At 37.1% G+C, this 15,897-nt stretch overlaps 1 protein-coding gene across 1 annotated transcript in view; it reads right to left on the minus strand.

Moving 5' to 3' along the window:
• Positions 1-359: 359 nt before the first annotated feature.
• The window catches only part of wrnip1 (WRN helicase interacting protein 1), a 33,440-nt gene continuing 17,902 nt past the window's right edge, over positions 360-15,897 (minus strand). Inside the window, exons 3-7 of the mRNA XM_055201117.2 lie at positions 15,540-15,772; positions 15,160-15,383; positions 3,748-3,903; positions 3,155-3,234; positions 360-814 (exon numbers count right to left, since the gene is read on the minus strand). Coding sequence (XP_055057092.2) covers positions 536-814; positions 3,155-3,234; positions 3,748-3,903; positions 15,160-15,383; positions 15,540-15,772 — 972 coding nt within the window. The 3' untranslated portion in view covers positions 360-535. The remainder of the gene's footprint in view (positions 815-3,154; positions 3,235-3,747; positions 3,904-15,159; positions 15,384-15,539; positions 15,773-15,897) is intronic.

The raw sequence follows: 15,897 nt of genomic DNA on the forward strand, positions 1-15,897 counted from the left end.
CTATATTCATAATGACAGAAAGAGAAGTTGAGGGAAAAGGCAATTTTGGGAGGACTGTGAGATGAACATATGATTTGGCCAGAGATCATTTTTATTGCCAACATCCTAACATTTATGCTAATGTATAAAATATTTCCAATAGATGACTCTATGATCTTATTTTCAGATTGTTACATCACCTGTCCTTGAATTTCTCCAATTTTACATGCATAAAGCCAATGTAACATTTTACAAAACTTATTTCCAAACTGTAATTGTATGACTTAGTCGATCAATTATTAAGTCATTTAAAATCAATAAAATTGTCACCCTAATGAATATAATGATGGCACTTTAGCAGACAGAACAACAAAAAATAGTTTAATTACAAACTTTTATTAAACCTTTTATAATATAAAAAATATTAACAACTAAATCAAATAAAATTGTTTGATATTTATGAATTACTGTAATAATTGAATATGTAGGTTGACACTGACAGACAATGATGGAGACAAAATCAAAACTGTAGCCGTAGAAGTAAAAAGTTCAATCATCAATTCTTCGGTGTCCAGGTAAAAAAGTTGACATCCCGGAGTTCTTCAGGAAGATAATCTTGATCCACTGGGCCACTGAAGTCTGGGTTATATTTGTATCCTTTAGCATAACCAAGATTTTTCATTAGTTTTGTGGGAGCGTTACGTAGGTGAAGTGGCACAGATGGTAATGGTCCTTGATGGTTTCTCAGACATGCCTTTACATTATTATACGCCTTGTACAGCTCCACAGACTTTGGGGCTCTGGCCATATAAACCACACACTGGGCTAGAATTACCTAAAATAATGAAAGAGTCCATAAAGAAAAATACATTTCAATCGTTCTTTGGCAGATACTTTCATTTAAATTTACAGTGCATTTAGGTATAGATCAAATTTTCGCCGCTAACACAATGCTCCACCAATTAAGCTGCGGGAACACTTAATTCTAAATACCATGTTAATGAGAAACACCATGGGTCAGGGGTGGCTTTTGTAAACATTGGGGGCTTAGCCCAAATTTAGGGGGGTCCAGGGGCATGGTCCCCGAAGAAATTTTTCTTCAGGTCATCGCAGCTATATAAACAATTTTTTTAAATGTAACTGTATCACTCTGAAACTGTAGCGCAACATTCTTTGTTGTGACAATAATGGCTGCCACCTAAAAATATAAACAAACTATGTCAATAAGCGAAGCATTTGTGATGTAAATGTAAAAGGAGGTTGGGGAGAATCCATGTTTTATAACCGTCTATCAATAAACGTCTTAGTTATGTGAAATCATTGCACTGTAAAAAATCCAACTTTAAAATGTTCATTCAACAAAGAACATTAACTCATTCACCGCCATTGACGAGTTATCTCGTCAATTATGAGTTAATATTTAACTAATAAATATGCCTTTCTGGACGAATTTCAAAGTGAAAGTGTAATACCGCTTTTATCCACTTTATCCACTAAATTTATCAAAACCGAATTTATCAAAAACGGAAGTTAAAAAGATTTAATGATTTATTTTAACTGCCTTTATATTTGATAGTCATTCTGAGTCTGATTTCTAACATAAATTCCTTTACAAAAACGCAATTTTTTAAGCTTTTTGCTCAAAATGTTGTATTTTTGAGGAGAAATATCTATATTTCAGTGGTTAAATTAAGTGGAAAAAGTAAATATATAATGAAACGTTTTTCCCCCATTTTGTTTGTTTGTTTGTTTGTTTATTGTTTGTTTGAAAGCAGAGGGTGTGTTCTTTAATTTGATATAATTTGTATGTTTATATATTTATAGAAGATAATTTTTCCTGCAAGGAATTTTGTGAAACTTTTGTTAAAATTACAAAAATGAAGGTGGGCAACTTTTCTCAAAAAGGCTGGCGGTGAATGAGTTAAGTAACTTGAACAAAGATTTCTTTGTTGAAGGGTGTCAATTGATTATTTTGTGTTCACTGAATGAAAAGAGCATAATCATTCAGCTAACAAATATTATTTTGTTGACTGGACTTAGATGTATAAGTTTTTGTCCAATTCGTTCACCCAACTTGCCAAACTGAGTAATCTGAACAAGCAATTTAAAAAAAAAACAATGGTCGGAATGGTTCACAGCATGCATTGCGACATGTTCACTTCTTTGGTTTATATTCACTAAAAAAGATGACTGTTTTAATGTTTGCTGGATTTATTTATGTTGTTAATGTTAGTTATATGTTGTATTAAGAGTAATTTTTAAAGAATTATGTTTGTTCATTGTTACCATGATTGAGAAGTGTGTGTTCAGTGTAAAGGGCAGCACAATGAGTTAGCGCGCATCATTATTGCCTCACAGCAAAAAGGTCTCTGGTTTAAGTCAGACAAAGACTTTGTTTATGAGACCTTTCTGTGTACACTCCCACAGTCCAAAACATGTAGATTAGTTAAATTTGCATATACTAGATTACTCTTTACACAACTTAGCCACTAGTGGAGTAAACATAGAAATTTGCTTATTACCCAATCAGTTTAAGTTGGTTCAACTTTTTGGTGTAAGTTGACATTACTCAGTAAATTGAGTTAGGTGAACTACATCATCCAAGAGTTGAGTAAACTCAAAAAAGCTGTGCAGCAAGTTGCCTTGAAAATTTAAATTAAGTCAACTTTTTATTTTTTACAGTGTGTGAAGTCCAGTGGAATAAATGTAGGCAAAATGAAAGCTGCCTTGGCATTGCAACTATGAGATCAAATAACTCTACACTTTCTCACCTGTGTTTGACTTCACATGGCATTGCAAGAACAGACAGATGGATGACATTAACGTAACGCTATGATGTAATCCACCTGTCGGTCTGCATGGCACCACATGAAGTCGAACATCTTGGAAGGAGGCTGAAGAGTTGAATGAAGGGTTTTATATAAAAAAGAAGATCTCAAACATGGTAAATCACTGACCTAGTGTACTGAATTAAATCAGTTAAGAAACGTGGATCTTTTAAAAAAAACATTTGGGTCTGAAGCCCCGGAAGCAACCCCCTCGCTCTGCCCTTACCAGAGGGGAACGTATAAAGTTTTAGATTTCACCTCTGAGAGTTAAACCCAACACGTACGTAACATTCAAGAAAAGCTCAGTGCAATGAAAAAAGACAATCATATGTTCAGATATACTTTACCTCACATTCAGGCATGCCGATGAAGTGACAAGCCTGAAATGTTGATACAGCCTGAGTGAGTGCCACAGGGTCTGCCAGACCTATAATGGACGCACAGATGAAGTTAAAGTCAAGTTTTTATAGCGCAATAATACCATGAGACGTACATTAGCATTACACACTTATAAAACCCTAACCCTTAACCTAATGTCTCCCAGTGAGCAAACCAAAGTTGACACCAGCAAAGAAACCAAAACTTTAATGGTGTATAAGTGGAGTTAAGAAATTGAGATGCCAGACTCAACCGGGAGAGCCAGTTCACCTCTTACACATTAACATAACATTAAGAAAACCAGATGAAAGCAAGAAATATACTGTACAGTAGGGCTGTGCAAAAAAATCTCCTGCGACTTTGTGTGTGAGCACTGTTTCTCAATTCATTTCATAATGTAAAGGGTGTTTACACAAAACAAATGGACCAATATTAGTAAGGTTCAGAACAAGTTTGGAAAAGGCAAACTAAACTCATTCTGTCTGGCCTGAAAAATGAACAATTATGATACATTTAACCATGATTACTTGAGTTAAATGTAAAAGGGTAAGCTACTACTTACCAATATCTTCACTAGCAAACCGGACCAGCCGGCGAGCAACATACAGTGGGTCTTCACCTCCCTCCAGCATCCTTCCCAGCCAATAGATGGCAGCATTTGCATCTGAACCTCTCATTGACTTGTGAAGGGCTGAGATACAGTTATAATGCTCCTCACCTGTTTGACACATGTAGACATATATATTTCGGATGATTAAGAAAGAAGCACACGCACACACAAACTGTTGTTTTGACATATTAGTGAAACACACACACACACACACACACACACACACACACACACACATTTAACTTCACCCGTGCTAGGACACCGGTGTGAAGTTGAGGAAAAATTAATTGACAAGAAATTTACATTTGATGCAATGACATAAATAGACTTCTGAGTGCTGCACAATATGTAGTTGTTTGCCACTAGAGGTTGCTAAACTACAACAATGGCCTCAGCTTGATGATGCTGAAGTCTTCACCTTCGCTGTTGATAGAAATTGATCTGACAGGACTCAATAATCATGAATAACATATTGACAAAGCCGTTACTACCTCCACATTCTGCATACTGCATACTGCACTGTGCTGATTGATCTACTCATAAAGTACTTTAAAGGGCTTTCAAATTGTTCTTTTGATACTTTAACGTCACACTGCTTAGTGCCACATAAAGTCAAACACACCTATGGTTTCTGTGACAGCAAAAGAAAAACCGAAGATAACCTGGACACTAGTGTAGTAGTCAAGACCACCCAAACCGAGACCAAGTCATGACCAAGACCAAGACAGGCTGAGACCGAGACAAGACCAAGACCAGTGCAAGTCACTGCATTAAAACACTTATGATAAAATGTGGAATATGTATATGATTAGGCACTTCTTGTCTGTGTGTCCGTGCGTGCGTGCGTGCGTGCGTGTGTGTGTGCCATCAGAGAAGTTGATAAAATAATCAAAGGTTTTGCAGATATGTGGGAATGTATCTTTGTCTATAAGTAAATAAAAGTGAACAAACACTAAAGAGCTGAAATCAACTTACCCATTTATTCTGAACTGCCTTTCCATGACTTGCCATCCACTTAACACAATGCAGGCGTTTTTAGTAATAAAATTAGAAAAACTGTCATTGGGAGAAACTTAAACAATGCCAACATCATATGCCAAACCTGAATAAACTGCATAAAATTAATGATAAAAAATACATTCGTGATGTGCCATCAGTTGTGGTCTTGACCGGTCTTGAAATAATATTCCGAGTCCTCTTTGTCTGAGACCGAGACGAGACCGAGTAAAAATGCGGTCGATTCCAAGACGAGACCAAGTCTTCCTTTCTTCAGCTGTACTAATTTATATTAAAGGTCCAATCTGTAGATTGTAGCGGCCTCTAGCGCTAAGACTGTGATTTGTAACAAACGGCTTAGTCCACAGCTAACCCCTCCCTATTGCAACGCAAAAAACCGCTACAGTAGACACCACAGGACAAACACGTCATCGTCTGAGACAACCTAGTGACGAAATGTGCTCTATAGGGCAGTTTGTCTGTTTAGGGCTACTGTAGAAACATGACGGCGACCTCCATGTAAGGAGACCCACGGTGTATGGTAGGGCTGGGCAATTTTATCCATTCAGCAATATAAATCGATACAAGTTTTTTTTCAAGAAAGTATCGATTTTTAAGCTAGCAGATACGCATCTAGACATCAAACTACACTGCGACGATTTGTCACTTCAAAATACGCGAAAAGACATTGATAGCTTTGAGTTCAACTGTCTGTGCATTTGCGCACTAGGGCAACTCATCTATAGGTATAGCCGCAGTGGGCAGCAACCTGTAGGGAAAAGACGACGTTGACCAATCATAGCGCTAGTTTTAAACTCTTCAAAGCGGAGAGTGGGAAGCTGTCAAAACGAGTAATGAGAAAAACGAAACTGTTTTTCATCTCGCTCTATCTTCATGCTGTGACTTGTTTTACAAGGGAGGACGTCTAAACACCGTTTTTAAAGGTAGGCAGGGTATGGGAATTAAGCCTGCCAACGTCTAGAACCCTTTTACTGTTGCATGTGCCCCAGTATAGATCTGAAAATGTGTCCTATGTTGTGCCTCAAGTTGAAGTTTTACGCCCAGTTTAACAGCTTCATGTCAACGGGCCTGCTGGAAAATAAAGCAATGTTATAGCATGCTATTTGTTGATTCTTTGTTATTTATTATGTCCCATGTATTTAAGACACATGCCATAATGTTTAAAGGGCGTTTTGCAGGTAAAATTTTTCAACGAATTTGTGCAATTTGCTTGTTGATAATAAACATTTAAACTGTTATCCATTGTATTTTATGTTGTTGGGTATCACAAAACCCGAAAAAGTATGAAAAAGTACAGCAATTTGCAATGATTCTCCTTTCCCCCACAACGCACTGTATGACGTCACGCTGGGGAGAGAATTGACCAAAGCCGCCTTGAGAGCATTGAGAATGACTATAGAAAGACGAGTAAAGTACAGTTCTGATAGCGCAGATAATAGATAAATACATACATACATACATACATACATAGATAGATACATAGATAGATAGATACATAGATAGATAGATAGATAGATAGATAGATAGATAGATAGATAGATAGATAGATAGATAGATAGATAAGATAGATAGACAGATAGATAGACAGACAGACAGATGGATAGGCTAGTATAGAGAGATAGGCAGACAGACAAATAGCATAAGGTTAGCATATCTTCGTGTAGAAAGTAAACAAACAATTAACATACTCGTGCATGCTGGCTTGAGGGGGTCCATGATCCTGCCTGAAATGGGTGTAACTTTATGTGATCTTCAGCACAAACGGTTTTGGCAGCATGTCTCTAATCCTGGAAGGTGAGTGAAGCACGTCACGTCTGTTCGCGGGGACCAGCGACCCAAACGAACTCACTTTCTTACAGCCAGTAGCGGAATGGCAATCGAGAGAGTCGGGACTTTCCCGGTGGGCCGATCTGATAATAGTTATACATTTCGAGTTATATTAGCAACACCGTCTGGCGGCGTGATGTGCGCCGGTTCCCGCAGCCCGCTGGTCAAACTGTGCAGGCAGCCTCTCTGCTCAATAAAGTATATAAAAGTGCTCAACCTGTTCGGCAGGTCCAAACATGTACAGGATTTATAAAAAATACGGTGATCAATGAGCGGTTCCTCCTCAAATGGCTTAGCCTGTGGTGATGTAAAAAGCCGCCGAACGCCTGTTTATTACAGTATGTATGCGGTCGGATCCGAGTGTGCTGCAGCTGCTGATTGGTGCTGCGTATAAAATGATCGTGTGATTCGTTATAATCGCATAAACAATATAACAAAGCATCCTTTTATTTCACAAAACAATATATTTGAGATATTATTTGATAGACTAGTAAGTGTGGATTAAGGATGTTTAAAAATCTCTAGCCTGGTGGTCAGGACATGAATGGATCAAATCAGCAGATTTGCGAAGTTTTATTTATCTCCACATATATCATAAATAATAATTAGCAAGGTAACTTTGCAGTATAACACATTATATATTTCCTACGATGTATATATGATTTCCAAATTATATACGTAAGTATTAAACAGCAATAAATGTCTCATCTATCTCTATGGCTCTGGCTGAGTCTTTCTCCACTTCTCCCCAACGTGACGTCATCGCAGAATTGCGTTAAAAAAACCGTTAATACCAAAAACGTAAAAAAGTGGTCTTTAAGACCATTTTTGAGACATTTTAAAAATTATACACATATCTTGAGTGATTTATGTACCCATTAATCGACAGTGGTGGTTAACCTGCAACATACACTTTAAGAGGCATATTTTTGGGGGTTGCTTTTTCATTAAACGCAAGCTGTAGACTCTCTGTCCAGTCAGATACATATATTGTGTGATTGATGTTTTTAGTTTAATTAATTAAATCCAAGTAAATGGAGCACTCACAAGATGTCACCAAAATCACTTTGTCCCCTTTAAATCTTTCAGAAAATTATGTAAGAGTATCAGATTGTATCGGGAGATTTGTGTATCGCTACAGCCCTAGTGTATGGGGATAAAAACACCTCATTCTAAGGTTAATATTTTGAGCTTATTTAGTGAAAATGAAACTAAAACAAACGCATCCAAGCACTAAATCCAAATATCATCTTATTATGAGTAAATGATGAACTATTCCTTTAATACAAATAAAGTTGTTTTTGCATGTTCACCGTTCATTAAATAATATTAATAGAAACAACGCTAAGGGGTGGTTTGCCATAGCCTGGTCCAACCAGACTTCTCTTACATTCATTTTTATTTGTACACAGAGAGTCTGGCCACGCTCCATTGCAAAGCATTACTTGCGTTCAAGGTCTAGCGGAAGATTTTCCCGAATTATTTAAAAGAACCGCCCATCCATATTTCTCCGCTGCCATTACTGAACTACAACTCAAACTGACGCATGACCTCAACATCATCGTTCTTAGCCACACTCCTCTGTTCGCTGATTGGACCTGCAGATTTTTGCAGGAGAAAACGAAACTCTACACAGCAGTCCCATACGAAATGAAATGAAAATTAAGCGGAAGCACGTAGGAGGGTGGAGCCAGGCTAGGTTTCCCAGACAGCGGTTAACTTAAACCAGGACTAGGCCTTAGTTTTAATTAGAAAATATAACTAGTTTTAACAAACATGCCTTACTAAAAACATTACTTGTGTGCATTTTGAGGCACAACAAAGAGCACTGATGTATTTTAAGTAGGGCTGTCAAAATTAACGCGTTAATAACGCTCATTTTTCATTTTAACGGCACTAATTTTATTAACGCACGATTAACGCAACACATAATTTCTGTTTGTCCCACAGTTGGATGAATTGAGGCGCAGCAAGTGACCCGCGCTAGATGAGTCGGAGGTTTTCATAAAAATAAGAACATTAAAGCTCACGTAACACACGCTGTTTCTGCATTTCTGATATCAATCTGGAGTACCTATAGAGTAGTATGACATCCTTTATATCTCTGAAGAGTCTTTAGTTTAATCAGATTTATAAAAGAAAGATTAGCTTTACCGAGTATTTCCGATAACGTGCGAAAAAATGAAGAAGGAGGAGTTATAACACGGGAGGAGCGAGTACGAGTCATACAACACTATACAACACTGTTTTAACTTATGATTCACTACATGTTCGTGTCATTTATATAATATACACGCGCCTATTTCCAACATAAGACAGAAGTCTTACTTACCACGTGTAACTCGTCATAACCCGGTTCTGAAAATCCACAGCATCAAACACACACGCAAAACTCCGCTGCTAATCCGGATAATAAACTATATCCATTGTTTCCATAAGGCTGGATGTCTTCTCCTTACATCCAAAAACACACTTCTTGTTGTGCCATTGTTGACTTTTGAAATTAAACAAAGCTGAGTGGCGTGATAAGCTGTTAGCAAGCTCTAGCGTCTCCCGCTGATTGATGGGTGGGCGGGGTTTTCCGGGGGAAGTTTTCCGGCGGAAGCCCATATAAAGAAGTGATACGTATCGAAAACCCCTGAAACGTCAGTTAGAACCATAATCGAAAAAAATTAGCCGAAACTTGTACGAACCCTGGCGAAGTGCATTCGGCGCAGAAATACTCTGAAACACGCCCAACTGCATTTTTGACACTTTGCCTACGTTTAGCATGAGGAAACAACTCTATAACTGTGTTAATAAGTCAGAATGCTTGAAATACCATTAAACCCCCCCTTTAAGCTCTCGTCTAGCGAATCTAATGCTGTAAATGGTCATTAAATTTCTAAAATGATCTTTAACTGCACGTTTCTTGAGAGGTGTACCGTCCCAAATCCATAATCTAAAGCAAAGATGCGTCATCATTCACTTTTTGGTTTAGTTTTTAAAACATTCAGAAATGATAGAAAATAGACTGCAGGAATTGCTTGATGTTAAAATAATTATTAAGAGAGATAAAGTTCGGGACCTGTTTGATGTTAAAAGAGTTATTAAGAGTGACAAGACTCAAAAGCGATGTCTGACGCAGACGTCTGAAGCGCATGCATACGAACGCGCGAGTGTGCGACCCCGATATATATAGACATCTTACACAAAATGACAGTTTTAAAAATTTCTGTTTTGACAAGAATTCACGCAGGTATGACATATAATCTGTTATATCTGAAGTGAATGTTTGGTTAACTGTTGAGGAAAAGTATCTGTTGTGTATCATTATATTAAACCCTTGCATTAGCTTTCAGTATCTTAAAGTGGTCTGTCTCAATTAGGGCTTGTTATGAAAAAATCGATTCACCGATTCTGAATCGATTTTCATGTTAATTTTAAAAGATCGATCCGTAACTCAGAGGATCGATATAATAATTAATAACTTAATTGCCGCGTCGTTGAATTCACGCCTGCGCGCGAGGTGGAAGGACATTAAAACAACGAACATGGCGGTTAAGCAAGTGGTTTTTTTGAAAACTCCAGAAACGCTCAAAGCTGCCTTCTACATGTAAAATAATCCACTCATAACAAATGAACGAGTTATTTGTGTAATTTTTATAATAAGCGCCAGTGAATCCACCGCGGATCTCCAGCGAAACTCTCTCTCTCCCTCCCTCTGTGCTCATGCAGCCGGTCTCACGGGCAGAGGTTTCTTGAGGCGCACGCAACGGGTCGCCAAATAAAGAGTTCTTCTCGCACATAACTCGATACGGTTCCTTTAAAGTAACTGTTGAGTGTGATAAGGTTGAGGATGTATATGAGCCCCATATCTGGCCACATGGAGTATTTGTACGCCGATTCTATGAGGCATGCAAACCAAGGGCGAATGCGGGTTCAGTGAATGTAGTAACACCTAGCCGTGGTGTCTCGGCATCTGAGGTGCATGTGTCTGCTGAAATGAAGCTATGAAACTGATTCATGAATTTTAGAGTGGTGTCATATAATTCGCGAGGGTTGCGCTTGGGTCGGAATTCCGGCGATAAAGCGCAGCGGATTGTTATTGACAAACTATTGGAGAATGCGGACATTTTATGTGTACAAGAGACTTTTTAATCCAAACAAGATTTAGACAAACTTAACTCTGTTCATGAGGATTTCCATGGAGTGGGAGAATCCACAACAGACTAAAATACGAGAATATTGCGTGGCAGAATACCTGGAGGTGTAGCCATATTATGGCATAAGAAGTATGATCCCTTGATCAGTGTGATTAGATTAGACGTAGACTGGTGTATAGCAGTGATTCCCCACCGGGGGTACGTGAAGAGTTTCCAGGGGGTACGCGAAAAGATTTACATTTTGCTTTGATTACATTTACTTTTAATAAAAATGTCTTTCGTTTGTCCAGTCATTGACCTAAGATTGATTTTTTTGTGAGGAAAGCATTGTAAAAATGACTACTTTAAATTTTAATCTTATCATTAATATTATTAGCCGTCGTGAGTAAATGCGCTGCATGCTCCAAAACGCAATAGCCATGTCCAACTCAAGAACGATCTGACTATTTTCAATTAACCTGAATAAGACACAAAGTTTTTTAACTATAAATAATGTTTAAATAATGATATTCATTTCCGCTGCCAATGCATTTTTAAATGACGCAAAAAAAACTTGCATTGTTTTTGGCTAACATATTTGGTCCCATATGATGTCTTTTATATTTATAGTGAATGTCTTAACACATTTTTGAACTGAATAATTTAAGTTATTTGCACACTTTAATTATCAGTAACTTAAATTGAGATTGTAGTAAATTTAGGGCCAGATTTACTAAAAAGGACGTGAGAGCTCAATTACAAACAAGCGCCGGAGTGGAAAATTTTGTGTGATTTACTACAAAGGCCCAAATAAAATACACCGGAGGATGAAAGATGAAGGGTAAAAGAAGTTTTGAAACACCTGATTTGACTTCTCCTCGTGAATTTTTTTTTTTTTTAAAGTAGGTTCCTCTGGCAAAATTGAATACTCTCCTCCTATTAATGTTGGTTCTAAAAGAAAGACTTCCACAAGTTTGCATATGCAATAAGGTCACAAAAATAAAAAAATTTCAGAGCTAAATATCGTTTTTTAACGCCAAAATGATGCTTTGTGCAAGCTGTTAGTAAATCTGGCCCTTAAAGGGGTCATATGATGATTTTTTTTTTTTTTAAATAAGTCTTTGGCGTTCCCAGAGTCCGTATGTGAAGTTTTATCTCAAAACACCCCACAGATAATTAATTATAGCATGTCAAAATTGCCATTTTGTAGGCCTGAGCAAAAATGTGCTGTCTTTTAAAATGCAAATGAGCTGATGAAATGCAAACACTGATCGCAATGGAGGTTTGTTGAAATAAACATGCTTCATCAGTCAGTGATTTTTACTTTAATGTTTAAAATTAATTAATTAATTAATATTACTAATTATTTGTCTTTAAAACACAACTTTGGTTAAGTTTCGATAAAGGGGTACTTGAGCCTTACTGATAGGGCTGTGGGGGTACTTAGGGCTAAAAAGGTTGGGAACCACTGATATAGATAATCAAGTTTTAAATGTGGTAACTGAAGTTAAATATTTGGGACACATCATTAGAAATGATTTAAGTGATGATGATGATGATGATGTGCAGCGTCAGTGCTGTAAGCTGTACGGGCAAGCTAATATGCTGGCACGTAAATTTTATATGTGTACAGATGATACTAAAATAGCGCTGTTTAGGACATATTGTAATTCTCTTCATACAGCCCATCTGTGGTGTAACTACACCAATGCTAAAATGAGAAAGCTCCAGGTTGCATTTAACGATGCGCTGAGAATCCTGTTCAAGCTTCCAAGGTGGACAAGTGCAAGCCAACTGTTTGTATCAAATAATGTATCCACCTTGAATGCTGTGTTAAGGAAGTATATATATAGCTGAGGGATTCGAAAAACAGTATTTTAAGTGTGTTAAACAATGTTAAACTGAGTGACACGAGGTATAACTCCCGTTTCTGGAAGCACTGGAGCAAAAGCCTGTATGTTTTTTGAAATGTCTTTTTTTCTCCTTTCTTGTGTGTATTGTGTTTTTATATAAGTATGTTTGTATGTCTTTTTGTTATGGACCTATGGGTCTGGAATAAAGAATAATAATAATAATAATAATAATAATAATAATAATAATAGTTGTAAAGTTTACTGAACTTTAAGCAAGCTAAGACAAAACTCGCGTTTATATCAGTGTCACGTGCGCTGCTGGAGCGATGTAGTTTGATGCCTAATTTGCTTATAGTACAAACATCTTTGATCAGAAAGACGAGAAAGAGACGCAAATGTTAATGTCTAATAGAAAGTAAAGAGCGTCAAGACCTTAAAACAGACTTCATCACATCATAGCACCCGTCATAATATCTATATCTAGAGCTCCGTCTCTCATATATACAGGTATTTATCCTGTCTGTAGGTTTGTGCATAAATTTATACCTGTTCATTTTACATACTGCCTATTTTTAATGTAATGTATAGCTATATATGTATAACTTCAATAGTCTATAAAATAACTCAATTAAAAACAAGATTCTGTCTATCAAGACTTAATAATCTGTTGTTATCCTCTGGGCATTTTCACTTAAACATTATTTACTTTAAATTGTCCATATTTTAAAACTGTGGTGAGCAGTTAAAAGCTATAGTGAGTGGCAAATAACTGCACATTTTTATAATCCAAAAACAATATAAACTGAAAAACATGTATACCATGAAATATACCGTTACTGAGAAATATGAAATAAAATGACTCATTCCGTGGAATACATTTTTGGTCACCATTTCGGGCGTTTTTTCAAAACACTTATCTAAATCTCGAAGATCGGATCAGATCGAATCGAACAATGATAATCGATTCAAGATATTGAGAATCGGAATTGAATCGATTATTGAAATTTGAATCGAAACCCAGCCCTAGTCTCAATGTCAAAATTAAACAATAAAAGAAAAACATATTTAACATATATTGATATTGTTTTTGCTCTGCGTAATCATGTGTAGTTCTGTCATGCTTGTTTCAATTGTTTTGAAGTTTTTTAATAGAGAATGTTAAAATATAAATATAAAACTATGGCCGATGGTTCTGTTGAAAATGTAAACAGGCTGTTGTAGACATACATTTGCATTAGGGCTGCACGATTTAGGTAATTTTTCCCATTGCGGTTATTGGTGCTAATATTGCGATGTGCGATTGCGATTATAATAAATGGTATCATGAGTCAACTTGATGGGTTTTAAGGAAAATCCACACACAGTTTAGTGATAATGCTAAAATGTGTATTTGTAAAACAAGAAATGTTTTCGTATTGCCACGTGATGTAGCAACTGCTCAGTGTCAGTAATTCTAAATCCAAAATACCGCCATACAACAGACGTAGAGTTTTTTTTAGCTACCGGATCACTGTCAATCTCCTCTGCATCCATCTTCGCTCTGGTATTTCCGCGCTGCTCACACACAAGTGACGATGCACACCACACACGTGCATGCCACACATGCACTGCCTTTTTTGTTCGTTTTTCTTTCTTTTTTTAAACAGCAAGGAAAATCACCAAACTGTTATCAGAAAGTTTGTGTTAACAAGTCCACACATTTATTTATTTAATATAATTGCATCATTTTGCTGTCATATAATTGCACAGGCTGATATCGCGATCGCGATGCGATTAATTGTGCAGCACTAATTTGCATATAGCATATATATTGACCAAATCCATGCTGATTAGAGCATTAAAAACTTGAAAAGTGTTACATTTAGGTGAATTTAGAACAGATAAAAATGTGCGATTAATTTGCGATTAATCGCGAGTTAACTTATGAAATCATGCGATTAATCTAGATTACATTTTTTAATCTATTGACAGCCCTAATTTTAAGATATCTCAGTGCAAGTTGTTTTCAGTTTGGACAGCTTTTACATTTATTTTAGTCTAATCCCTGTCCGGGAAACCACCCCTAAGTGTACTAGTAACTAAAATTATGAAATGCTGTAAAAGGATTGTTCATGGTTAGTTTATGTTAAAGGAACAGTATGTAAGAAATTTATATCAATTAATCATAAAATGGCCCTGTTATGTCACCAGACATTAAGAAATAATTTTCATTTCAAATACTTATATCACTCACAACAGTGGGCCGGCCAGGATATTGTCATTTAAAAAGTGGAGTTGCAGCCCTCAACTGATGTTTGTGTTGTCATGTTGTGTATTGGCCACCAGTTGTGTGATTGCAGTACCAGTTTTAGCCACAAGTTTTGTGATTGCAATACCAGTTTTGGCCACAATCCTACATACTGTTCCTTTAACTAATGTTAACAAATCAAATGTCATAGCAATGTTATGTTTCAGTTGTTCATTCAGTTACTGTGTTTATTCACTGTGTATTCAGGTTGTTGTGTTGTATTTATAACAGTATAAAGTGCTAGCAGAAGACATACCAGCTTTATCATAAAGAATGTGTGATCTCTGAAGGCCTTCTTTAACATGTTGTTCACGCACTACTATATGTTGAGAAGCTGCGTCAGGCTTGAAGGAACCAGCGCGCACCTGAACAACACACGCCTGCACGGCCAGCTGAAGGCCATTAAGAGCAGCTCGGGCATCACCATCACACAGGTGTGCTACAGTATCCAGCGCTTTCTCTTCAATAAACACCTGAGGACTAAAGAGAAATCAAAATAAATCAAATGAAAGTCATCAAGACTGAGAGTAGTGTTTCTTAACTCAAGTTTCTGAGCCATCTGGGTGTTTTAATACTTCAAGTAATCTCACACATCTGTAATAACAGAGAAGATATGACTGAAACTCAAACACTTACTTTGAGCAGAGCGTTGAGCGGTCCTGTTCCCCTTCGTTCTCCTTCAACACTTCCAGTCCAAGAAAATCAACAGCCCGACGAAGAATCAAGCCCATTGCTTCCACCGACAGCCTCTCCAGAACCAAAACCCTACAGCGGCTCAATAACGCACTGTTCACCTGAAAGGATGGGTTCTCTGTTGTGGCCCCGATTAGTGTGATGGTACCACACTCCACGTGAGGGAGGAAGGTGTCCTGACACAAGAACAACATGAAAAAAGCCAGTCGGTCAACAGAAGACTACAAATGTGCCAAATATGACTTTCTAGGAGTGATGAGAAGTCTTAAAGGCAGGGTGGGTGATCTTGTGCCAGCTGTAC

This window comes from Misgurnus anguillicaudatus, chromosome 2 (assembly GCF_027580225.2).
Source record: "Misgurnus anguillicaudatus chromosome 2, ASM2758022v2, whole genome shotgun sequence".
NCBI lineage: Eukaryota > Metazoa > Chordata > Actinopteri > Cypriniformes > Cobitidae > Misgurnus > Misgurnus anguillicaudatus.